General features: G+C 38.6%; 4 protein-coding genes across 6 annotated transcripts; 3 read left to right on the forward strand and 1 right to left on the reverse strand.

Moving 5' to 3' along the window:
• The first annotated feature begins 1770 nt into the window (after positions 1–1770).
• Positions 1771–5751, forward strand: si:ch211-148l7.4 (uncharacterized protein LOC563603 homolog). 2 transcript variants are annotated; one of them, XM_061735550.1, is made up of 2 exons: positions 1771–1914; positions 3079–5751. In XM_061735550.1, the coding sequence occupies exon 2, from the start codon at positions 3102–3104 to the stop codon at positions 4668–4670; it is 1569 nt and encodes a 522-aa protein (XP_061591534.1). In that variant the 5' UTR covers positions 1771–1914; positions 3079–3101; the 3' UTR covers positions 4671–5751. The 2 variants fall into 2 exon arrangements, with proteins under 2 accessions (XP_061591534.1, XP_061591533.1); XM_061735549.1 differs by having other exon boundaries at positions 3082–5751.
• A 2515-nt stretch (positions 5752–8266) lies between these two features.
• Positions 8267–11721, forward strand: snrpg (small nuclear ribonucleoprotein polypeptide G). The gene is made up of 4 exons (XM_061734758.1): positions 8267–8407; positions 8593–8615; positions 8812–8936; positions 11501–11721. The coding sequence occupies exons 1-4, from the start codon at positions 8376–8378 to the stop codon at positions 11549–11551; spliced, it is 231 nt and encodes a 76-aa protein (XP_061590742.1). The 5' UTR covers positions 8267–8375; the 3' UTR covers positions 11552–11721.
• A 716-nt stretch (positions 11722–12437) lies between these two features.
• On the forward strand, positions 12438–17348 carry plpbp (pyridoxal phosphate binding protein). 2 transcript variants are annotated; one of them, XM_061735542.1, is made up of 8 exons: positions 12438–12592; positions 13156–13263; positions 13372–13407; positions 13491–13566; positions 13654–13794; positions 13882–14024; positions 15891–15989; positions 16694–17348. In XM_061735542.1, the coding sequence occupies exons 1-8, from the start codon at positions 12503–12505 to the stop codon at positions 16883–16885; spliced, it is 885 nt and encodes a 294-aa protein (XP_061591526.1). In that variant the 5' UTR covers positions 12438–12502; the 3' UTR covers positions 16886–17348. The 2 variants fall into 2 exon arrangements, with proteins under 2 accessions (XP_061591526.1, XP_061591527.1); XM_061735543.1 differs by lacking the exon at positions 12438–12592 and adding an exon at positions 12973–13009.
• A 481-nt stretch (positions 17349–17829) lies between these two features.
• tmed4 (transmembrane p24 trafficking protein 4) lies at positions 17830–24854 on the reverse strand. Its single transcript, XM_061735544.1, has 5 exons — positions 24680–24854; positions 22554–22654; positions 22336–22461; positions 21171–21317; positions 17830–20269 (listed from the first exon to the last, which is right to left on the reverse strand). Exons 1-5 carry the CDS (start codon positions 24816–24818, stop codon positions 20120–20122), a joined length of 663 nt encoding a protein of 220 aa, XP_061591528.1. The 5' UTR covers positions 24819–24854; the 3' UTR covers positions 17830–20119.
• Between the last annotated feature and the right edge of the window lie 1234 nt (positions 24855–26088).

Consider the following 26088-nt stretch of genomic DNA (forward strand, 5'->3'; position numbering starts at 1 on the left):
CGTTGGTTAGATTGGTTTGGTTTGAAGCAGAATTCACCAAGCATTGGATTGTTCACCCACTAATAGTGAACATGAGCTGGGTTTTTAGACCGTCGTGAGACAGGTTAGTTTTACCCTACTGATGTCTTGTTGCAATAGTAATTAAACTCTGAAGACAGATGAGGTGGAGTAGGGCGAGTCCTGCCTGGGAAAACAAATATTTGTCTATTGTTAATTTTGTTCATTTAAATAGGTAATGAACAGGTTGAACAGGTTGAATGAACAGAGGATACCGACACTGCAGTGACGTCTCATCGTCCACCGCCAAAAAAAGCCATTACAACATCAGATGAAGACAACAACCACAGTGTCCCTTTTTTCATTGCTGAACCCTGTAAATTATGTTAATGACATGTCTTGTGTTATAAGAATGTTTTAGCACAAACACCATCAAAAAGAGATCAGGATCTTTAAACGTCTTTTTAAAGAGCTGAAACCTGTACAACTGATACTCAACACCGATTGGCTCATTCAGATTTGAGGGGCGGGGCTCACCGAGGGGTGTGTACGTCATTGAGGGAGGGTCCAGTAGGCGGCAGTAGTGGTGCAGTAATCATATATATATATATATATATATATATATATATATATATATATATATATATATATATATATATATATATATATATATATATATATATATATATATATATAAAAGCCTTTATATATATATATATATATCTATGGCAGTAATGATCCAGTATTTTTTTTATTTTTTTTTATTGAAAGACAAAATGCAAACACACTCAGCGGCGGAAATCAGGACACAATGCACTCCAGAAATACATTAAAAAGAGCACACAAACTTAGGTGCTTGATTGCCATTGCATTGGTGGAGAGTCTAATGGTTCTAATATATTGCAAAAATACAAAAAAGAGGCTTTTGATTAATATAACGGGATTTGTGAATAAACCATTTTGCCAGTAATATAATAAGATTAATGATATAAAATTGTTTTTTTTTTTTAACAGATGGATAGTCAATGAAGCCCAACAATACATGTTCAAAGCAAAGGGAGAAATGTGGTTCAACACAAACACAAATCAAATTACAGATATTGTTCCATAATTTTGTATTGAAAGAGCAACTCCAAATGTAATGAAAAAAATCCTTCACAGAAACAACAGACAGTGTCTATGTCTTTTTTTAAGCGTTGAAGAAAAACTTAACATGGGTATACTCTGTGAATTATTCTAAAAGATACTTCCTTAAGTTTATTAGTTATTGAGTATTTTGCAGGTAATCACCAAATCTTTTTCTAGTCAAGATTGTTAACAAAGTTATTCCAATAAGAAACCAGATATGGAATTGATACAACATCCTTCTGAAACAATGCACGTAAATGACGATTGAGGAGAAACAAATCTAACCAATTTCAAGTTTGGTCGGATCAAAAGACAAATTTAAATTCAAGTTCTGTCCCGCCGTACTTTTAAATAACATAACGACTCCAGTAGGGATTGCATTTATAATGACATTCAATTCCTTAACGGGGACAATAATATTGAACTTCAACAAAAAAATTTGATATGTCAGGAGTAAGCCATTTGAATTAAACAGCTGACCAACCAAAATAATATTATTGGAAAACCAGTGAGGGCAGTAATGATCCAGTAGGCGGCAGTAATGATGCAGTAATTATCCAGTAGGCGTCAGTAATGATGCAGTAATGGTCCACTAGGCGGCAGTAGCGCCTACTAGTTGCTTTTGAACTCGAAGAAGAAGTTTTTCAAGTCAACGTACCGGAAGTTGCCCGACCAGAAGAAGTCACTTAACTTCGTTTTCACCATGTTAGTTGCAATGAGAGCAACTCTGGAGGAGCCACGCTGTCTCGCCGTGACCGCCAGGAGCACCGTTTTTCTCTGAGACTGCAGGTGGGTCGTTGACACCAGAGGAAACGCCTCTCTTTGCAGCGGCTAGCGCGGCTAGCCCCGAGCTAACGCTAGCACGGCGGCTGCAGTTTGTTCATGTTTTCATGTTTTCATGTTTTTATCCCCCAGAGCAGCTTCACGTGGTCCACTAGTGTCTGTTCTGGTCAACGTGCACTGACGGGTGTTAAAGAACCCACCACCGCGAATATCAGCGATGCATATGAGCTAGTTAAGAAGAGGGGACTTTATCCCCTGTCTTGATAATAATCTCTACATGTTTAGGTCTCATCAGAATACTGTTTAAGATTAAAACTGGGCCAGACTGAGTTGAAGCGTTACCGCAACTACGATGAACGTTCCCTGTACAAAATAAAATAAATCATGAAGAAATAAAAATGAGGTCTAGTCCTTAAATATCTGGGTCAATCAACTCGACCAAGGAAATGGCAGCTGCTGCTCGGATTAGGAGCAGGTTGTATTTATCTGGCAGGAAGAGACCTGGGAATTGTAAACAAAAATCTTGTATTGTGGTCATCATTTGAATTTATTGAGTAAATCACTGGTATAATTCACAGTTAGGTCTAATAGTAAAAGTGTGTGGGTTTCCACAAATGTTGTGAAGATAATTAAAGGCAGTTTCTTCCCCCAAGCTGTTGCTCTGATGAATTCTCATCATTCATAGTCTGAGTAATCAATCACTGTATAATAATAATGATGATAATAATAATAATAACCATAATCATATGCTGTAACAATGCACCTTTCAATAATCATGTCTACCTCATACTGCTGCACCTTTCACTTTTTTTTAATTGTATATATGTTAATAAGAGCAGGTGTCATTTGTCTATTTACTGTACAGTGAGCGAAACAACCGGAGTCAAATTCCTGTCATGTTTGACTTGGCCAATAAACCTGATTCTGATTCTAAACCGTGTTGTATCCCCCCCAAAAAAACTGGGTGGAGCAGATAAGCATGTGGTGCAGGAGTAATGGCTTGTAATGTTCCCTTCATTTTCTCTGTCATGAAACTTCAGCTTGGAGACATTCAGTCAAAGTACTTTTTATTATTGTTGAAACACATCTAAATTCTGCAGCCTTTTACTTTGCCTCCTGTTTCTGTGCACTTAACAGCCTGGTGACTCAGACTTCTTGTCTCTATGAAAGCAGGTGAGCGTCTTGGTGAGAGAATGGATGGAGTCAGCTGGAGCACCACAAGGTCTCAGGAGTCGTTCAGCCGCTCCACAACAGCAGCAAACACACTGTCCAGACTCGCCAGCTTCATTGCACGCGCCGAAACAAAACCACAAGCTCAAAACCAGCGGCAGCAACCATCCCAGCCATCCACATATGTTTGTCAGGAATGTGGTAAGAGTTTCCCATATGCAGAAGATCTGTTGCAGCATCAGGAATTAAAACACACACTGCCCAAGCCTCACAGATGCCCCAGTTGTGGGCAGGAGTTCTCCCTGAGGTCGTCCTTACAACTGCATAAATGTGACCATGATGCCATTCGATGTGAGTGTTGTCATGGGTCACGGCTTGGTTCTCCGTGTCCTGCATGCACAACTCGGACATCAACTCCTGGCAGGCTGCAGGATAAGTCACTTCACCGACAGCCTCACCTCTTGGACAGCAATCCTTATGCATGTGCGCCATGTGGGAGAGGCTTCAGCCAGAAACAGGCCCTGCTGCAGCATCAGCAGGCTGGCTGCAGTGAGCCACCATCCCCTTCAATAATAGTCAATGCTAGTAACCTTCCAGATGACTCTCCACCAATCTCAGAGGGTGACTCCACTCGCTCTGATTATTCAGACACTCCAGGGCCTAGTTGCAGAGCTTTTGATGTGTGCCGGTTCTGTTCAAGAAACTTCAGGACTGAAGCTGCTCTGCATCGACATATACAGAACAACCACGCAGAGGAGGAGGAAAACACCAAAGGAGACAGTGCTGATGAAAAGGCAAGGAGTGCCAAGGTCAATGGAAAACCAAAGGAACCAAAATCCAAAAACAAGCTTCTGGAATGTCGCTCATGTGACATGGTTTTCAGGAGCACGTCTAAACTGTATGTACACAGAAAAGATAAACACAGCAGACAGAAAACTATCAGGAGAGAGCCAAGGCCATCCATCAAAAAGCGTAGGAAAGGAGACGCGTATCCATGTGTGGTTTGTGGCAAAGTCTTTTTCCATCATTTGTCACTTAGGGCACATTACCGACGGCACACAGTCTCAAGCTTGCCTGACTTAGAAAACAGTAGCCCATCTGTGGAATGTGCCACGAAAGACCCCAACTCATCAGAAAACAAACCAAATAATGTCAAAACAAAATTAGAAGATCATAAGACAGTCAAGCCTGCCCCTGGAAAGCCTAAGAAGGTGTCCAAAGTCTTAACCAATTTTGATGATGTGGGGACTTGTAGAAAAGTGCCTGAACTGGAGGATGAACTGGAGGTGGAAGGGGAGTTTCCCTGCCCTTCTTGTGCAGAAGTTTTCTCTCTGCAGTGGCAGCTGAAGGAGCACGTGGAGCTCCACCAGTCCTCTGTCAGGAGGAGACAATGCAGTGTGTGCGCTGACGAGATGGACAACTGCAAATGGCCAGGCTCGAAGAGGCAGAGACTGTACCACTGTGTGCCCTGTCAGCAGGGCTTCTCCGCACTGGACTCTTTCCTAGAACACTGTCAGGAGCACCTCCGGGCCCGAGTGGAGGAGGACAGAATCTCCGAGGGTTACAACACACACCAGGTCAGCAAAGCCTGAGATGGGGTTTCAATGTCATCAACTGCCTTTGAAGAGTTCGACAGCAGAGTTTGAAATGTATTTGAAAGTAACTAGTTCAATGAATTTGCATTCATCCTATACCAACCCTGATATATTAATGTTCTCCATGCCAACATATCAAGGGTTAAAGAGATTAAGTTTTAACCCTCTTACTACAAATTACATGTGTTCTGTTTTCTCTGTAGCCAGGGTTCTTCAGTTCAGTGTGTTCACTGTGAAAATGACTTTGTTTGATTGGTCTTTGTATTGATCAGTGTTCGTCAATGCAAACTCTTAATTTGAACATTCACAACCGGCATGTTTGTGGGATGTTCCACCATAGCAGCTGTGTTGTAGTCAAATCCAGATGACACAAGTGTGGGTGTTTAATGAATGCTACACAATCACTAGCCCATCTATTGGACAAAAACACATTTACATGTATTGCAATCCAACAGTGCTGCTATATAATTATTTGTAAAGTTAGCATTTTTGGAACTGTTAAATTGGGCACGAGTCTATGCTGTTTGGCAGCAAATTCTGGGATCGTTCTTCAGTTTATTAAAATTATAAAGTAACAGATCAACTCAATCCTTCAAGGGAAAGTTTTGGTCAGTGACATTACAGTACAGTAACAAACGTGTGATTGATTGTCATGCAAGTGATGAATTACTTGTTGGAATCCCTGTTTTCAAATACATTTTTATTTTTTGTATCTTGAATGCTATTGAAGCCAAACAGTAGCGTGTTTCTGTATCACAAAAGATTACCTGTGTCCTCTGCTGTATCTTTTTTTTTTTCCCCCCCCTCACTATGGGCAATAATTGGTCACTGATTGGCCGTAACTCTGTTCTGTCACTTGCTTTATTTTCAGTTGTGTATCTTTCTAGCACTGCTTTGAGTGTTAGAGGAGTGTAAAACAAAGTAAGGTTAATTGTTAGTCATGTTGAGCATGAAATGAGAGTTTCCATGGCACAAAGGTGGCCCTCCTTTTAACTTGGCAACATGTGCTGAAACGTACTCTCTGCTGGAAAAAGTTAGATGTTTCACTTTAAATCACCAGTAAAAATGTCTCACCCTTTCACTGGTTATTTTCTTTACCATATGATATGTGACAAAATCCAAATGGTGTTTAATTGTCTTCAGCCAGACATTTTGGGTCTGTGTTCTCAAGCTCTCAACCCCCCTGAAGGAGTTGTAGCCACTGCTGTACCCGTTACTTCTAACTGGAACTCCATGTTTTATCAGGTTAACACAAAGAACTGTTGGCTGTGTCCACCTTGTACTCAAAGGCTTAAATCAAGCCAGCTGAACGTTACTTTTGTGTTTTAATCTTAAAACCAAGAAACCATGACTGAGTCCCCACCGGTGTACACTGTTCAACTTGCTTTGTAGTACACACCTCAAATAGAAGTTAATTAATCAGGACTTCATTAAGTATTTTAAAGGACTACTATAGAAAGGTTTCTTGAATTGAAGTCATATTTTGTGTTATCTCTAGATTTCATTCTGGCAGATTGTTAAAATCTGAACCACAAGCCCGTTTGACTTTAATGTAGCCCAATGCCTTTAATTGTTTTTCGCTTGAGCGGGTTTCTTTCACATTTCCTACCTATGCAAGCGGACGGACTGAGAGAAGCCTTTCAGTGTCTGATTCCTCATAAGTGCGCTTTGGAGAACCCACTTAGATCAGAATAAAATAGTTTTTTTTTTTTTTTTTTTTTTTTTTTTAAAAGTATTTTCAGCTCTTTTTTTTTTAGAAGGCTACTGTGAAAATTTAAAAATTGACAATTTAATAAGTTGTCAAAAAAAACAACCTTTTGTAAATTGGTATATGCCTCTTTATAGATAACAAAATAAAGTTTTTTGTGTGTGACTTATTTTGGATTGATTACATGTTAAAGTGGGTTGAGGGTCTGTTTTTGAACACGCTATTTACAATGGCACGTCCGCAAAGAGATATGTCCCAAGAAAAGACTCAATAGTAATAACTCGCCATACATGTGGGCAAAATGCCTTAAACACTGTACACGGTATGGTTACAATTAAGTAGCAAATTCTAATTTAAGGAAAGGGACAAATTGGGAGTACTATAAAAATATATTCAAGTGCAGCATGCAGTGTAAAACGTTCACGCTCAAGCTAAATTGGCTTTGGTGAATAAACGGATGTGCAGAGAAGTGAACTATTGTGAATTTCCTAAAGCATTTTTTTATTACGGCGGTAGAACCGTGACTGATCGAGGATGAGCTTAACTGTTGAGAGTCCTGGAGGAGGTGGAGTGGTTTGTCTGCGATAGTGAGTTATCTTAGTGACCTTTCTCACTGATGCAACTATTTCCAAGTCAAATTAATTTCCCGCAGCAGACCAAAGCCCAGCAGATCATCCTCATTCCCATCTTGTCCACGGGGTCAGCGTTGGTTGTCCAGGCTGTTGTTACAGCGGACACTCAAGAACATTGGGTGCAGACGATTCATCCAGGGTTACATGCAAGCTTCCTGTTCTCCTATTCACTCTGCAGAGAGAACTTCTGCAGGCGATTTAGGACTGTACTGGAACTCAAATGTTGTACATCCACTACTGGCTTGCTTGTGTTATTACCACATCACAGCAAATAGTGATTTATTTAATGTAAATGAACTTTAACATAGAATTTTTCCAAGTACAGTGTGCTTGTGACTCATTACTTTATGCAATAATTGAAAATAGTCTTAAACAGCTACAGACTGCACCATGAAAGTGACACAAATTAACCTGGATTTAACTAAATGGGTAGAACAATGGTGGTACCACCATGTTCAAGGAACAGGAGGATTAATGTAAGAAAAAAAATAACATTTGGTGGAGTCTTGGTAAGAATCAAGATTTGAACTCACAGCAATGTTTAATAGTGAGAGTAAGAGTGTAAACTCACTGTATTGGTACAAAGCTGTGGAAACCTATTTGTGGGAGTTTTTTTATGATCTGGGTGTTGCTTGAATTGGCCAGATTATGGTTCAGCATTACTATGGAGGAAAAAATAAAGAAGACTATATATTAATTGACCAAAATTTTAAATCAGTAAAAATGTGTTTATTCATTGATTACATAGGCATATTTTCACACATGGATTAATCACCATAATCCAGACATAACCCAAATCAATCACTGTGCAATAATAATAATAATAACCACAATCATGCTGTAACAATGCACCCTTCAATAACGATGTCTACCTCATACTGCTGCAGCTTTCACTTTTTTTTATATTGTATATATGTTAATAAGAGCTGTCATTTGCCTATTTAGTGTACAGAGAGCGAAAATAACCGAGTAAAATTCCCTGTCTTGTTTGACCTTACTTGGCCAAATAAACATGATTCTGATTAGGGACCTGGGAGATTTGCTGGACAAGCAGTGCTCCAACTCTTCCACTTTCAATACAATATCTTGACAATACATTTGCCCAAATGTAGCCTAAATTTGGTGACAATGCATGAGATAAGCAAAGTAAGAATAGTGTATTTGAATTTAAATTAAAAAGTGAAAAATATGAGTATGGCTGCTGTTCCTCCTCCCGCCCCCGTGGGGGCGCTGTCCGGCCCGGGGCGGTGCTGATCTCTTCCGGATCCCTGGCGCACGCTGTCCTTCCGCGGGTTTGTTAAGAAGCGAAGACTTTACGATTGTAATAGTCCTTCTCTAAAACCACACACACACACACGCAACATGAGTAAAGCGCATCCACCGGAGTTGAAAAAGTAAGTTCATGAGCTTTTTGAACAAGGTCTCATCGTCAGTGTTGATGCGATTACGGGTTTTTTTTAACTCATTGTTACAATCCGCGCACATTAGCTGTGCTACATGGTTTACAATGGTACAATGCTAATATTGGCCTTTTTCGAAAACCTCTGTAACATAAGCTGTTATTGTTTATATCTTCCAGGTTCATGGACAAGAAACTTTCGCGTGAGTATATTTGATCCCATTTACAAACATTCTGGATGTTAAAGGTCTTATTAATTTGCTGGGAATTGAGACGGATCGAGTTATTATGAAAGATCAAGTCTGACTGTTCACATTTGAACTTATTGTCTTGTTTTTGTTCAGCCTTCTGGGATCCAGTAATACACTTATTTATTTATTATTGTTGTTTATCCTTTAGTGAAGTTGAATGGAGGCCGGCATGTGCAGGGCATCCTCCGGGGTTTTGACCCCTTCATGAACCTGGTGGTGGACGACTGTCTGGAGATGGCTCCGGGAGGACAGCAGAACACCATCGGCATGGTGGTCAGTATCCGAGTACCTGTCACTCTCATTTGTTTTTATCCTGGTAAAATCACTAACACCCAGTACTCGAGATGAGGGGGGGTGGCATCCCCCCTGAAATAAAAACGGTCCAAATCATCCCCCCTTTCCATCCCTTATGTCATTTCATCAATGAATGTGGTTTTACTGCTATTTCAACATTTAGTCATCACCAGAAATATAACTTATTTGACAATTTTCACCTGTTTCAAGTAAATTTTCACATGAAATAAGTAGGAAAAATCTGCCAGTGGAACAAGATTTATCTTCTTATTACAAGCAATAAAATCTTGTTCCAATCCACATGCAGATTTTTCTACTTATTTTAAGTGAATATCTACTTGAAACAGGTGAAAATTGTTTTTTCCAGTGATGAGTCTTGTTTTAAGTGTAATGAGATTTTTTTTTTTACTAAAATGAGACATTTTAACCAGAAATAAGACAAATATTCTTGTTAAGATTTTGAGTTTTTGCAGTGATCCATTTTACTTATCCTGTGAAGGACAGAGTCATATTGATAAGTTCAGAAAACTGTTTTTTATTGTTGTGTTTTGATGTATTTGATGTAAGCCCAGTGGATATTTAAAGCTTACAGAAGGCTGCATTTAACTGCTGCTATGTCATTCCTGCAGTATTTCTGCAGGTGTTTTGGTCACTGCTATTATTTGTAATGTATTTTATTTGTAATCACCACAAATTATCTGTCCCCATATGATAAAATCCACCATCTCCCCCCCCCCTGATTTTTTTTTTTTTAACAACTCGAGTACTGCTAACACCGTACAATGTGTCTGAAATCAGTCTGTCGAGTATAAACTGTTGATGTGAAAAAAGGCCTTCTAAATGTATTCCATCTCAAATTGTGTGCCAAATGTTTTAACAAAGTAGTAAGGCATCCACACATTGGTAACGAGTCGACTCCATTCTGTCGTACAAACAAACAGAATGGTATAAGCCTTCATCTGGTGGTGATTTTCTCCTATGGATTTGGTGATGTAGGCTCAGTGGTATAGAGGCCTTGTCAGCTATCCTAAATCAGTTTAATTTCTAAATTAGTTTGGTTCCTCTTGATTTGACTGAGTCCTAGGCACAGTAATAATAGATGCAGAAGAAACTGCCCCTGGATGCCATCATGTAGATGTACGAGCAATCAGACGTGAAGCATGAGAAACAACCAGACTAGTATCAACAAAATGCTTCCAAAAAGGCGTGCAGATGAATATGAATGCCAGAATGACTTTTGTCAGTTATACAATAAAAAAATGCTGATCAAAGGTGGTAACAGTTCTCCAACCATCTTGGTTGTTTTGAATAGTGACTCTTGAATGCTCCCCAATGAGCCACCACTTTAAAAAAAAACAAACAAACCGTGTTGAGATCAGTTCTTAATAGGGCTGTGCGATTAATCGATTTTAAATCTAAATCGGATTTATTATTCAAGACGAGGTTAAAAAAAGGAAAATCGGAAAATCGATTTTCCTTTTTTGCAGCTGGCTGCATTACAGACAGCTCGTCTAGTCATCTTTGTTTGGTCAAGAAAATTGCAAATGTTGTCACTTTACTAAACTCAAGGAGGATTTACAATATCTTTCAATTGCACTTCATTCCCAATAGGGAAATTTGTTTGCTATTTTTCTTTAAAAATAAAGATGAAATATTTGAAACAATTTATTCCATTGTCTTTTGTAGTTTTACTAAAAAAATTTAAATCTAAATCGAAAATCTGGTTTTCAGAGAAAAAAATCGGGATTTTATTTTAGTCCAAAATCGCCCAGCCCTAGTTCTTAATGTTATGTATTACTGTGAATGGGAGGGGTACCAGACAAACTGGATCCAGCTCATATTTTTGCAAATTGAATGTGTATGGCTTGAGAGCAGTGCTGTTGTTGACTAGTGTGATAAATTGATTTGGTGGTTCACCCAGACAGATTGTGTGTGCAGGTAAGGGGGAACAAGAAATTGCCAATTAAAACTTTTAGAATCAGATTAATAAATAATGCCAAAATTTCAGTTTATTTTTTATTTTTTTTTTTTCCTCTCTTCAGATGTCCCAGTTGTACAATCAGAACCCTTAAAATAGACTCTGTAATTTAGAGTAAAATATATTTATCCTTGCCTGAGTTTGTTTTGGATGTTAAACTTATAAGTTATCCAGCTGGGATGCACTCACCCAGGACAGGTGGTGCTGTCCACGATAATGCATTGGCTTGTGGAAGGTCTGACTGGATCTGTAACTCAAACAAAAACTAGTGCTGCTAAAATGAAAACCAGACGTTCAAGGTTGAGTTTCCTTTTTTTTTCTTTTTTTTTTGTTAGGTAAGAAAAAAAATGCTCCACATGAAAGAATACCTACAGGTGTCTGCACTGAAGGATTCATTCAGTTTGGCCTGTTCATGGGCAACGGAAGATGAGAAAATCACTGATAATAAGAACAGTGTTACATTTTGAGATTGAATGAGTTGTTTGTCCTGAGCTGGAGTCATCTGTATCAGTCTTGAGTTATCAACTCAACCTCGACCTAATTCGTGTGGTTATCTGTCTCACAGGTCATCAGGGGGAACAGCATCATCATGCTGGAGGCGTTGGAACGAGTATGAGGGTGAAGGTGGCAGCTGCAGCTGGAGAGAAGAAGCAACACCTCTTTACATTCTATCATCACTTTTTATTTCTTTATTAAGTAGCAAGACCTTTGTTTGACTTGTTTGACTCATCCATTGACACTGTTTTGAATTGTGTTTTTTGTGAATAAATCGGTTTTTCCTTTGTACTACTTTTTACATTTATTTTTTTATTTACACCATAAGGAAAGTTATTCCGGTGAGCATATTACATTACTAACATGTACAATGAGCCTTATTCTTGGTGGGAAAATTACCTCAAACATAAATTAAGTAGGTTTAATTTTTTTTATTCCTGTGGTTTCTTGTGCACAGTTGTGGAGGGTCAGTTCAAACATCTCTCCCACAGCTCAGGAACCAGACAAGGACTTACCTGTTTTTGTTGAACTAAAGCTTTGGGTTTGTCATATATATAAATATCATAATATAGAAAAACTGATGCAAAACTTTCAATTTCAGTTCAGCTTTATTTATATTGTAACATATAATTACCTCAATGCATTTCAAGAAATAATTAAACATCTTGTAGGCAATAAACAAGATGTAGTAAAGTACACAAAAAAGGGTTTAAGAATAAATATAAACTTGTTTTTTAAATTTTAGAGCAAAACTTGGGTAGTGTGCACATTTTTTTGTGCATTTGCAAAACAATCAGCTATAAAAGTGGTAAGCAGTTTATAACTGTATACATCCGGGAGATGCTCAAATTTAAATTATTCATAACATGTTATTGTAATGAAGGTGAAATATTAGAAAATCGATCGAGAAATGTTCTACCATAAATGCAGGGGTGCAGTCTAGTAGTGTTTCTTATTTCCGACAGATGTCGCAAACCGCTTCCACGAACTTCCTCGGTGCTTTTATTTTGAAGGGGAACTGACGTCACAGCGCAGGCGTCACCAACGCTGTGTTTCGTCGCCGCTTGACGGTATGTGGAAGGTAGCAATGTCGGATGAGGTTGGCAAGGCGATACAGGCGGTGCTGGAGCGGGTGAACCAGGCGGCGGCACGGCGGCCCAAGGTAACTGCAGCCCGAACCGAGCCCCGGGTCCGTGGCCCCGAAAAAAGTCGTGTTACTAGAAGCACGACTGGTTATGTAAGGCTGCAAACCCACCTTTGGATATCAGATAGGCAAGCTCGTGCAACACTTTCATAACACCATGCATGATTTAAAGTGGCAGTGTGTTGTTTTATACGTGCATGCAGGATGAAATCCCAAGTATTCAGTGATGCACATTTCTAATAATAGTTTTTTTTTTTTAATTCAGTGTTAATTTATGATTGTAGATTGACCTGACATTCAGATCACGGTTTTTCTCCTCACACCACAGCTTGGTGAAATCAGTGTAATGTCACCAGTCCCAGTCGAAGCTTATTAGGATGTGCAGCGTGTGTCCCCTGTCATCAGATGCCTGGGATCTAAATAGAGGTGACACTGGTGTGTAACAGCATCTCAGCGTTGCAGCAGCCCGCTTCATCAGTGTTTTACAAGACCCTGCTGACTCACTGTTCAAAATCAGCCCAAACACCTGAACTCCGAGTGCCTTTGCTGATACAAATGAGGCATGTTTTGTCCTTCCCCAGACCCTGCCGGCTGTGCCCCCCCGCCTTGTAGCTGTCAGCAAGACAAAGCCCCCAGAGATGATCGTGGAGGCCTACAGGCAAGGGCAGCGCAACTTTGGGGAAAACTATGTGAGTATGGAAAGCTGTTTTTGTTGCCACATAAACTGAGAAAGGTTGAGAAGAAAGAAGAAAAAAAAAAAGTCTGACCCTTCCTCATTTCCTCACATCTCTGCCCAGGTCAATGAACTTGTGGACAAAGCTTCAGATCCTCTGGTATGGTCACATATTTCAGAAGATGGGTGTTTGGTTGACTTTAAATGTCAGCGTGTAACATATTTTCTATTTCTCTCCTACAGATTTTGGAATCATGTCCAGAAATCAAGTGGCACTTTATCGGGCACCTGCAGAAGAATAACGTCAACAAACTGTTGGGTGAGTGTTTGTTTGCTCTCTCTATCTCTCCTCCTAAAATCTGGTTGCTGAAAACAACCTTCCACGGAGTCTCCTCTCTGTCTCCAGGCGTCCCCAACCTCTTCCTTGTGGAGACCGTTGACTCTGCGAAACTGGCCGACAGGGTCAACAGCTCGTGGCAGCGCCTCAGAGGAGCCGGTACTAACAGGTTAAAAGTCATGGTGCAGATCAACACCAGTGGAGAACATAGTGAGTGTTGCTGATCACAAATGCACATCGGGTCGACGGTCTTGGAGAAGAAAGAAAGGCCTGTAAAAAAAATAATGTGTGTTTCAGGCAAACACGGCCTGCCCCCAGAGGAAACGGTCGACACAGTGAAACACATCATGTCTAAGTGCTCGGCCCTGCACTTCTTAGGACTCATGACCATCGGGCGCTACGGCTACGACCTCGCCCTGGGCCCCAATCCGGACTTTAAGGTACGAAAGCCTCAGAGGAGAAAAGTTCTGTTTTTCCGTAATGTTTGCTGGAACCGACCAGGGGACGAGTGATCTCCCTAAATGGTCTCATGACAAACGTATGGGTTATAATCATGAGCCTCAATCAGCTGAGCTGAAGACGCGAGGTCAGTATCCAGGGTGCAGAGAATCAGAATCAGAATCAGCTTTATTGGCCAGGTTCGAACATTGTCCAACAAGGAATTTGACTCCGGTAATTTGATGATCCTTTTTGGGAAGTTACCTTCATATAACCAATTATTCCACTGTCACGCTTATTCATTGTAGCAATTATTAGAAAGTGCTATAATTACCTGCAGAAATCCGCGTCAGTGGTTTTTATTGGTGTCTAAAAAGAGAATCTTGGGAACTTGATATTACCGGGCAGCAACTGGTACGAACTCTCTTTGAAGCTTTGAGTTTCCTCCCTGCTCTTTATTTTATTGTGATGGTTCTGCCTTAAAAGTCCTCATTTGCATCTCTACCCAATTAAAACACCCACAAAGGTGACCGTAAACGCATCCTCTGCTCTGTGATAATAAACTTTGGTGTGTGTTAGTCTTAACTGTCAAATATTAAGCAACATTCACAAAGGAGCCACATGTAATGCAATGAACTTTATTTATATAGCACATAACAACAACCTTTCGGTGTGCCAAAGTGCTTTACAGCAAGTAATGGATAAAAAGAAGGATAAACAAGAACAATCAGAAACAATAAAACAATAAAATACTTCAAAATCTATTAAGATAAAAGTTTCATCACACTACTGGGTGTTAAAGGCCATCTTAAATAGGTTGGTTTATAGCCTAGATTTAAAACTGCAGAGGAATACGCCACATTTCGGTGTGGAGCTTATTCCAGAGCCTGGGGGGCGGCAACAGAAAAGCCTCTGTCACCCCAGTGTTTATATTTTGACCTCGGGATTTCCAGCAAAAGTTGATTAGTTGACCTGAGCGCTCCAACAGTATTACGGATAGTTAAAAGCTCGGATAAATACAAGGGTGCAAGGCCATCAAGAGCTTTAAAAAAACTAACATCAAAGGTTTAAAATCTATTCTATAAAGGACGGGAATCCAATGAAGGCAGTTAAGAACAGGAGTGACATGTTGGTTAAAAGACGGGCAGCACCATTTTGCACAGGTTGAAGACGATTAAGAGAAGACTGGGAGACTCCTACATGAAGTGCGTTGCAGTAGTCCAACTGTGAGATAATTAGGGCAGTGGTTCTCCACCTTTTTGTGGTCCTGGACCTGCAAATTTGTGATCAACTCTTAGGAGTATTCCCACTGAAACGCTAGAGGGCTCATAATTTGAAAAGCATTCAGGGCGTGTTACGTTTTTATTAAGTGTCATGCAGTAACTTCACCAATGCAAATAGGTGCAAGATTGCTTATTAAAATACAACGAATTACACTTGTAAAGAGTAAAAGAAGGTCATGTTACCCCTCTGTAGTTTAGGTAGATAAACACTTTTGAGTAAAATAATAAATGTTAGAGGATCTTTTTAAAAAAAATATATTTTATTATCAGGGACCAACAGACCCCTTCCAATTACATCAGGGACCACTAGGGGTCCGCGGAGCCCCGCTTGAGAATCACTGAATTAGGTCATGGACGGCCTTCTCCTGGTCATATCGACTTAAACTTTACATTCAGTTTTGTTGTCATTTATCCCATGTAAGTTATTGGACTGATGATGCTGGACATGACTGATTGCAAATGTCAGTAGACTTGAGAAGCATTCACCAGTCTGTCCTCCAGAGACTGTTGCTGTGTATCAGGGTCACCAGTTCATCAGATAAAGTTTGTTGATGATAAAAGGATTGTGATATTATTTTGTTGTAGATGCTGCTGAGTCGGAGGCAGGAGGTGTGTGACAGCTTGAAGCTGGCCATGGAGGAGGTTGAACTTAGTATGGGCATGTCCAACGATTTCGAACATGCGGTGAGTATTGGTTGTTACCAGCACTTTTATTCACTTATTTATTTCTAAGGGCTTTATCTGAGCTTTGTAATTGGCTGTAGATTCATAAATGCAGACAGGAGATTCAGGTACTCATGTTTGGACTGATGGACAGTTAGTTTTAGTCTAAAATGATGAAGAGATGCGTTTTATTGCCAGGTTTGTGAAAATACATTTTTTTAAACGTCACTCCGAGCCAAAGAAAAAATAAAAACCTTGACCTGTTTTAGGAAAAGCCAGAAGGTAACTTTATTTATTTATTCATTTCCGTGGCCCTGAATACGTCACATTGTTCGTTGCTCTGATTGGCCGTAGCGCTAAACCAGGCGGTTTGATTAGAAACCATTGGTGGATCGTTTTTAGACCCCACATCTTTCTACATGTGGGTCTGATCGATCAGCCCAATATTTGTGCTTAATGCCACAGCATTTCAGCGAGAAGCATTTAACTGAAAACAAACAAACAAAAAAAAGAAGTCAAACTTGTGTTTGCTCAAGTGAGAACAAGGAAATCAAACGATTTGCGTAAATGTAACTCGTTATTTGACAGATTTTTTTTGTTCAGGATTGGAGATTCTCTGTGTTATATGTGACAAAAATCCTTTTCCTTTTCATGTGATGAAAAAGATCATATTGTGAGGAGCTTTTTCTGGACCTTTTCTGTTCTTTCATGTGGGCGCGTTGAAGATTGAGGTGGGCTCCACCAACGTGCGAGTGGGTAGCATCATCTTCGGCAACAGGGAGTATCCCAACAGTGCTGCAAACACTCCAAATCCCAGTCCGGCCCCCAGTCCGGCTCACAGCCCTGAGAAAACAGCCAAGATGGTGACAGAAGACGCTGCCAAGAAGATGCATCTTCTCACTGTATCTGAACACTAAGAAGAGCTCCTCAAGATACATGGGGCATGGAGGGGCGGGGGCGGGGGTGGGGGGGACAACCAAGCAAAGCTTCCAGACTTCTTCAAAGTTTTAAAACGTATTAACGTAGTCTTAACTTTTGTGTGCCCTTCCAGCTCTTCTAAGCTTTAGTGGCATTCAGTTCAGATCTAGTTGCTCTTTTTTGGACAATAGCGTCAGCTAGGTGGTAACTAAACATTAGTGTTGACCACATGGAGTCATTTACTGAAGACTAAAACTACTGACATCTTTACTTGTTTTGAGTTACGAGGAGGATTTGTTGTGCTGATGTTGTTTTCTATTTTTCCAACTCAGCATGTGACATTATTGAAACGTTCATCCAAAAGGTCAGGAATTCCACCACAGTACGATGTACCGTTTTTATTGTACACTTTAAACAAAGACTTGATTTATTTAATAAATCATTTGTCCCTTTATAATGACACTCAGTATTGTGCGTTTGATATTGTTTCGTACTACGTGCCAAATCTTTATTCTTGATATTGACAAATCCAAGAGGGCAGTGTTAGTGTTTGTGTCCATGCCGTGGTGTGTTGTGCAAGCAGAGCGAGAGTAAACCTATGCAAAGTGTACATTTTAAGATTTTTTAAACTGCAGCAGTGATTTGCAGTGGTTTCTTCAAAGACATCCTGACCAAGGATGTCTTTTTTTTTCCGTTAAAAAGGTATAGATGAGGAAGATTAAAAAATAAATAAATAAAAATCAGTTTGTGGTTATAGGTGCGATTGTTGTTGTCTTCAGATGTTTCAACGCTGGTTTGGAGTTTGGCTCGGAGGGAGGCCAAAGCCAAGCAATAAATTTTACTGTTGAAAATATCTGCCATTTGCTGTGTATTTCTTAAATTTCTTTTTTTTTTTTTTTTTTTTTTTACAGCAAAGTGGCTCAAATAAGTAGACAAACATCAATTTGGCCAAAGTTTCTTTATTAAGCACATGGAGGTGACGTACCTCACAGTAAATTGTACGAGATGGTACTTGAACCCATTTAAAAACTATTCAGCTGCACCTTTAAGTACACAAGAAGACGATGTACAAATTTAGAACCTTGTTAAATCTGATCAGGTCTGAGTTTATTCAATCACTGCCCGGCATTGACAAAAGGAGCCCAAAATAGGAACCTTGGCATTAAAAGATTCAGCTCAATAAATAAGGACTTAATGAGACACGACTGAAGCAGATGGACAAAGGAGTTCTTTGCCACTCAATCTGTGTAAAAGCCAGTAGAAAACTAACAGAACAGCAACATTATTTACAACATATAATCCTGTTATTTTGTATCAAACTGTATTTACAGGACTGTCTGAGCTAAAAACTATACACCCCGCGGAGGAGCAGATGGTGACACTTGTTTTCACATTAACCGTTTGAGCAGTAAGACGGCTCTTAACACTTTAGTGCAGTCACAATCATGAATAAACACACTTGAAAGTTTCCAAGAAACAAAAATGATGCTTTTGAGTTTTTGTACCATGTGCAATGCTGTATGTGTCCTCTTTCTGCAACCATCTGACCCAACAACTTCAAATGTGCATTCTGGGTATTTTGGTTATTTTGACCTAGTTATTTCCTTGAAAATGAATGAAAAATGAGTGTGACTCATCTACCACCGGGAGGGGTGGGCTAATTTAGTGTCCAGTGAAATGCATTCTCTCTTCATTTCAGTCCCATATGTTGCTGCCTGTGACGTACCTCAGAAGAGGGATTTAAATTATCCTGCAGCTATAAACGATCCATTACTGACAAAACCACAACTTCCTTCCCATTTGTTTAGTTTATTACTTACAGATGGAAAACATCTCCTAGTAATTTAGTTCACCTAAATGAAGAAACATGTTTAACACAAGCCATTTCTCCTAAATCTGAAATGGCAGAAAACAAGATCTAGCTTTCAACGCGTAAGGCTTTGCTTTCAGAAATGCAAACTAATCTGTGTTTCCTTAGTTTTTTCCTCCTTTTTTCTGGTTGGAGAACAGAGATTTTGAATTTGTTGCATTCAAAAACATCTGCAAACGACAACCGAGCGGCTGCAGATGTGGGGGCGGAGCCTGCTCAGGGTGCTGAAGGTGACCAATCGGAGAACATTGGGCTTCTTCGTAAGAATTGGTTTTTCATACTGCTGTTTTTACAGGCAATGATGAAAAGTCAACCTAAATAAACATTCTTTTTGATTTTCAGTGACGACAACCATCATCAACACTAGTCCATAGTTAAGAGCACTGCACTGCAATGTTTTAAACCAGATAAGCAGTTTAATGTCAGTGAATGACTTTGAATGTGTACAAAGCCTTTAACTGTACTTATAAAAATCATCTGAAGTAAATTTGGAAATGGAAAAACCTAGTTCAACTAAAGTACTTGTCACTTTTCTATAGCGATGGCACTAAACTATGACAGCGAATGTAAACATTTCTGACAGGGACTCTGGCTTTTGCTGATAACCTTAAAATCCTCCATCAGCACCAACTGGTCTGATCAGGTTCTCCTCACTATTCACCACCTTTATGGCGGAAATTTGTCATTTTAATTAAGGTGTATCACTGGGCGCAGATTTAGTAAACGCTCCCGGTGGCAGGACAACTGATTTGCTTTTTAAGAGAATCGCAAACTAAAATGTTTAACACCCACAAATAATATTTTTCTTTCATCACTGTAGGCTGTAGACAAAGAAGCAGCTGGTTCAGGATGAACTCGACGGAAGGATAAAAGCAATCTTAACACCTTTCTAATCAAGTGTTGAGACAAACCTTTTAAACAGAATTTAATCTCTCTTATACAAAGAGTCCCTCAAGTGGATTTTTCTGCTCAATGAGTCAAATTGTTTGCAAATTTACGATTTCAGTTTTCACTATAACTTTTTCAATAAATTTCACAGAAAATCACACTCATAAAACATGAAATTAAAAGACAATTATAATATAATAATAATAATAATAATCATCATCACAATAACACCACCAGTCACAAAGAAGAAAGCGACTGGAATGCTGTAACTCAATGAAAACCTAAAACATTTACAAGGAAAAGAACATTTCCCAGGACTGATCTGTGGAAAAAGTCATACCATTGATGGCGGATATAAAGACAATGCGTCTCCTCCTGAATGTTTATGTGCTGAAGGTGAACGTCTCCGTGTTCTGGTGAGTCAAGTCCATCTCGTACGTACTCGTTTTTCATCCCGAAACACCCGAGACAAAAACTACACCAATTTCTTGGCCTCAAAGAAGCTTTTCAGGTGCTTCATTTGCCAAATGCCGGTGATGATGAGGATGAGCGTCTGAGCGATGGACCACCAGAGAACGCGCTGGTTGGTGCTCTCACTTGTCATGCGAAACCTCTCCTCACGATACTGTCAAAGACAACGTGGCGTCACTGCATTGAGCTGATAGCTTACAAAGAAACTAGGACCAATTTCAAAAATGTTTTACATCAAGATAAATGGTCTTTTGGTCCTTACCAGGATTAAAAATGAGATAAAAACAAATTCAGATGAACAACAGAACATGACTTGACACCGTGTCAGTACTTACTGAACCAAATCTAAGTTAAAATGCAGTCGCAGTGGGAAAACTAAAGTACACATAGTTCAGCCTACAATATGTTGTAGAACCACTTTTAGGAGCAACAGTGAGAGAAAATACTTTTAAGATGCTACAAGTCTCACATATTTTTTATTAAAACACTTGCTGCTTTCATAAAGTTCTTTAGAAGTTGGTTAAGTGCAACTCTTTAAATGGTCTCTCCACAGAACGTCCATCAGGTTGAGGACTGAACTTGGCCTGGATCATTTGCACAATTAAGTTGTGCTTAAGATTCCAAATATGGACTGTGGAGTGTGATAAAACTGAGGGAGGTTTCAAGCTTATAAGCTGTTGCAAGTACATTGATGAATGAGAAAATGAATGTGGGAGAGTGCTTAAGTTGTGAATATTCCAACTACAGTTTATAATCCTAAACCTGCCCTCCAATCATCAATCAATTAGGACTAAAGAAACCAGTTGAATGAGATATGAAACATCTTTAAGGACTCGCATTAAAGCAGTCCATTTTACCTTCAAGCATTTAGAAACACCATCACCTGGATCATCGTGAATTTACACAAAGTCATTTTTTGTCATTCATCTGAGGATGTACTTATCCTAATTTAAAAAACTAACAGGATATTTAAAAAAAAAAAAACATGCCCCTCAAGATAAGACCAAGACTGAAACAGGCTGTACTTTATTTTCTACATGACTGTACATACTAACCCTTTGGTAGTTTTGTTCCTTTTGAATCTGCTCGATTTGGTCCAGCAGTTGTCGGACTCGCAGCTGCAGCTCGGTGAGTTTGTCCTTTGCTGCAATTTCAGGATAGTTGTTGGTATGTTCTCCAACCTGAATCTCCAGATGAACTCTCTGCAACATGGACGAACGGCATTTTTTGTGAACTCATATCACAGAAATTTAAAACAAAGTATCAGGAAAGCCTTTTTCAACTGAGTAATTTTGCAAATATGGATCAAAATATGACATGACATGACAGTTTACCCTGGAGGGCATGGTGACTAAGGACAGTTTTATCAAATCTGGGGTGCCATTTGAGCATTTGATATGTGCAGCTATTGAATTCACCTGAGAATCACAATTATAATGGTGAGGTCAGGAGGCAAATCTTAAAATTCTTTCACAAAGAATGGGTATGGGAAAATATGGGAAAATATGGGAAAAATATGGGAGTCTGTCCAGCCTCTAAGGTCTCAGTGCTTCTGAGACGACAAAAGCTAAGAGGCCAAAAATAAAGCTAAAAAGGTAAATTGTGAAGCCTGCAACATCTGCCATCTTCCCCTGGTTGGTTATATCGCTGTAAGGGGCTGATTGTAGCTCTCAGAAAGAAAACTGGAATCTGCCAAAATTGGTGAGTATTTCACACAAAAACTGCAATCTACCCAACAGATATACTTTATTCTGTTGTTTTCTGTTGCTTGCTGACGGGAAATATTTAGAAATATCTATCATAGGCTTTCACGTGTATATTTGTTTGTGGTATTCTTTTTTCTACTTTTCTGGCTCACAATAAAATACCATGGAAAACAATCACATATTAACATTGTGTAAAGTTGTCAATACACATTTGAACAATGTAAAGTAAAAGTAAATTTAACCTGTATCATAAAGAAATCCAAAGTAATTTGAATTCAATTCAATTAAAAAATACTTTATTGATCCCTGGGAAATAAATTAAAGGGGCCTGTTATTTCCGCTCCAATTTCTTTTGATTTTATATGAATATAGACATAACATAATAGACTCTCAAGGATAGAGTTAGTGTTAAACAGTGAACCACAAGATGTTTTTGTTTATATTCATAATTAATTTTGAAATATCCTTAAACAAAGATAAGTGGTAAGATTGAAACAGTGGGTTCAGCTTGTACCAGTTTTCCTCCTGCAAACAGAGCCATCTTTGTGGAGTTGGAGTGCAAACAGATCTGATGTTCTCCAGGAGTGTGCGAGGTGAACGTGAATCGACCGTCAGAGCCATACTGACGTGAGAGGATGATCTGGAAAAGTTGGAAGAGTTGAAACTTTAGTTTTTAAAGTTTTACTTTAAGTATGTAGCTGTTTTATTGAATACCATCTCCTCTTGGTTTACCTTTGCATCTGGATCCTTGATCTCAACATGCATCCCAAGACCGGGGGTGGATGGGAGGAAGGAGTTGGTCGTTTTGTCCCATAGCTGAGTCCTGTACTTTCCTGCCAGACAGGTAACACATTCACTTGTTATCAAATCAATAATCATTACAAGGACAGCAACTTGGTCTACAGCACCTATGCAATCATAACTTGAATTGTAAATATGGCAAGAATTATTTTTATTTTCTAGCATTTAATATCAGCACCAAAGATATATTAAAAAAAGAAAAATGACCATTTGCAGTTTGATATGAAATATACATTTTTCTTTTTTGTTTGTTTGCTTGCTTTGGTGTTTTCGGCTCTTCATGTAAAGGCTCTGAGCCCGAGCTCCTAAAGAGCCTTACCCCAACAGTTACACCGGGACTTATCCAAGCCGGAGTCCCCAATGTATGCCTGGGTCCTCAACGTGATTAAGCTTTTCACTTTGGTATGAGTAGAAGTTGTTTACATGCGTGTTTTTCATTTCCTCAAATACATTTTTTCATTATTTTACAGCAAGTGAATTATATTCCTCCATTAAAACAGAGTTGTTGATCATGTTGGCTGTTTCCAGTTAAAACTGAGTAAATACAGTGACTTTGCTGCGGTAAACATACTGTTGCAGCTCAAGAAACTAACTTTGTTTTTCTTTTTTTTTTAAATAAAGTTAGAAACAGGTTTTTACTGAGAAGCGAGAAAAAAAAAAGATTCACTAAGACTACATAAAATATTACTGGTATACTAAAATGTACGTTTCTGTTAGTTGATTATTCAGATTACTTTATGTACTTAAAGTCAACATATTAACTACACGTAAACTACAGCTTGTATGTTCAATGAAGTCTAATACTTGTTACATATCTTCTTGCAGGGTAAATGCATTGTTTTATTATATATATATATATATATATATATATATATATATATATATATATATATATATATATATATATATATATATAGCCTGTGCCCCCATTTGACGAAGTTAGATTTCTATTATATGTATTATTATTATTATTCGGGATATCTGGTACATGAATACTGTAATTCTTTTTAGATTCAAAACTGTGAGTCATACCAAAACGATGTTAAGAGAGACAACCTGTTTATAATAAATATTTATTTAAGTTATGCACATTTATGGATCATCATTAGTTACATATCTCGGAATTGAAAAAGAAGAAAAAAATATTGCATAAAAAATTGACCATCAGCTGTCCCAATTAAGAAAAAAAAAAACACGATCAGCTGACAAACAACTGCTCCTTTTATGTTGACATATGGGAATAATGGGTTGAATAAATAAAAATAAAGAAATGATCTGTCTTAAAATAGGTTCAATAGATGTCTGTTTTCATCTCTGCTAAACAAAGATACGGTATGTATTATTTTACGAGAAAAATGTATGACAGCATTTGCCACAACTGTGATGTAAGGTTTTTACTGTTAGTTTTCAAAACGTCTCATATCACTAATCTCATCACTTCTGACACTAACCTCTTGGAAAAATTGTCTTGAAGAGCATATAGTTGGGTAGAATTCACAACCAATTCAACATAACTCTGTCATATTGTTTGGACAAGCGGGGGTCTGAAATTATTTCATCCAGTTACAATGATTTTTATTGGTGGATGGTTTATTAATTCTGATCACACTAATCTGTAACACCTATGTATTAAGAGACAGCAGTGTTGTCCTGCATCTCTGATATTTGATGAAGTCTTCAGGAAATTGTGTAATGTAATTAACACTGCAGCCTCTGTGAATTTGTCCTATGAGATCTACTTATAATACTTTAAATTTTGCAGATGTCATACTACATACATTTGCTTTTAAAAACCACAGAGCATGCAGCAGCTCAAGAAGACATCTATTACCATGAAGAAAAATAACAAACAGGTGCACGACCTCGCAAGCTACTTAATAGGTAAGCTGCTGCTTTCAGAGCAATATTAATAGAAAAGAAAACCTTGATTGTTTCGTTTGAATCAAATAATCCGTGTAACTACTATAAACAATAATCTCTGCTCTTTACAAAGCTGTAAACAGCTGTTAGCATGCACTGCTAGTTAGCAGAGTCGAGCTAACCAGCCGGCAATTTACCAATAACCATCGTCTCGTCCGGAATTTCTTCAATGAAGCATTTTCTCTCCGTCTCTCCTATGTGAAAATAAAGTGCGTAACTTGGACAAATCCAAGCTACAGCAAGGACAAGAGCAGCAGGAGCGACAGAGAGCATCATTCCACCCTCGCTTTAGCAGCATCCGCACCGGAAGCTGTGACGCGGCGCCTGATGACGTCACAGCGGAACGAGGAAGGGGAATTCCTGTCACATGTTCCACCCTGAGTTCAGCCTCACAGGCACATCCTACGGACGAGGTGGGGGGTACATTATCACACTGTACACATTTGTCTACTGATGATTTGGAATGAAGGGTTATTTTATATTTTTAATTGCAAATAATGAATAAAAAAAAATATAGAAGACAAAAAGAGCAATTGTCTAGAGATCAAAAGTAAAGTATGTTGCTATTCTGAGAAAAAAAAGAATCAAAACAATGGGTCAATTTGAACACAACTGATATGTGCTTTCAAGATTGCTGACTGCCAAATCAATACATAAATGTGTGTTCTTCTTGGGTGCAGTTAAGCCAGTGGAGAATGATATCCTCTGAAAGGTAAAGCTGGGATAGGCTCCAGCAGGCCCCCTGACCCTGCAAAGGATAAAGTGGGTATAGAAAATGGAGTGATGGATGGATGGATGTAAGGTTAAGATGAAAGGCTCACCAATTTAATTTCAATAGTTCAACAAATAATTGCTTAGATAAAGACAATAAAGATAGTAAAAAAACAACCAGACATTTCAGTCGTAAGTCAGTAGTACAGTTGTCATCTGTGCATTCTACTATTACATTCCTGCTGTTTCATAAGAATAACAAATGCATGTTTCTTTTCTTGTTAATACTATGAAATAAGTTAATTAATAAAATGAGAAAACAATTGCAAATGCTAATAAACTCCTTTATTTTGACAAAACAATCTTTATCGTCTAAAGATCATTGTTTAATTAACTTGTAATAGCGTGATAAAGACTATAAATGAATTCTTCATGTATTTATAAACCCTGTTAAAAGATATCAAGGTGAATACATCTAATTTATCACAAATATGAATTAGATAGAGTTATAACTCATGAAGAGAATATTAGGTGCATCATTCAGCCACAGTTTATTAGCTTTGGATCCTACCTGCTCCACATCAAAGTTGTTCCAACCACATGGCCTTTTGCTCTTTCTATAACCGATCTAAACTGGACCGAATGTGGGATGCTTTTTCAATGCCTTGAATTTTTTGTCAATTTTATTGCCTTTACTTTTTCCTTCAATCCCTCAATTCCCCTCATACAATTAGTGTCAAAAGAAATTATGAGAATGTTCCTCGTTTATCATATAAACACAGTCATTGTAAAGTAAATCAAATGTCTTGATTATTTAATAACTACTTCATTTTGT

The sequence above is a fragment of the Cololabis saira genome, chromosome 12, assembly GCF_033807715.1.
Source record: "Cololabis saira isolate AMF1-May2022 chromosome 12, fColSai1.1, whole genome shotgun sequence".
Lineage (NCBI taxonomy): Eukaryota > Metazoa > Chordata > Actinopteri > Beloniformes > Belonidae > Cololabis > Cololabis saira.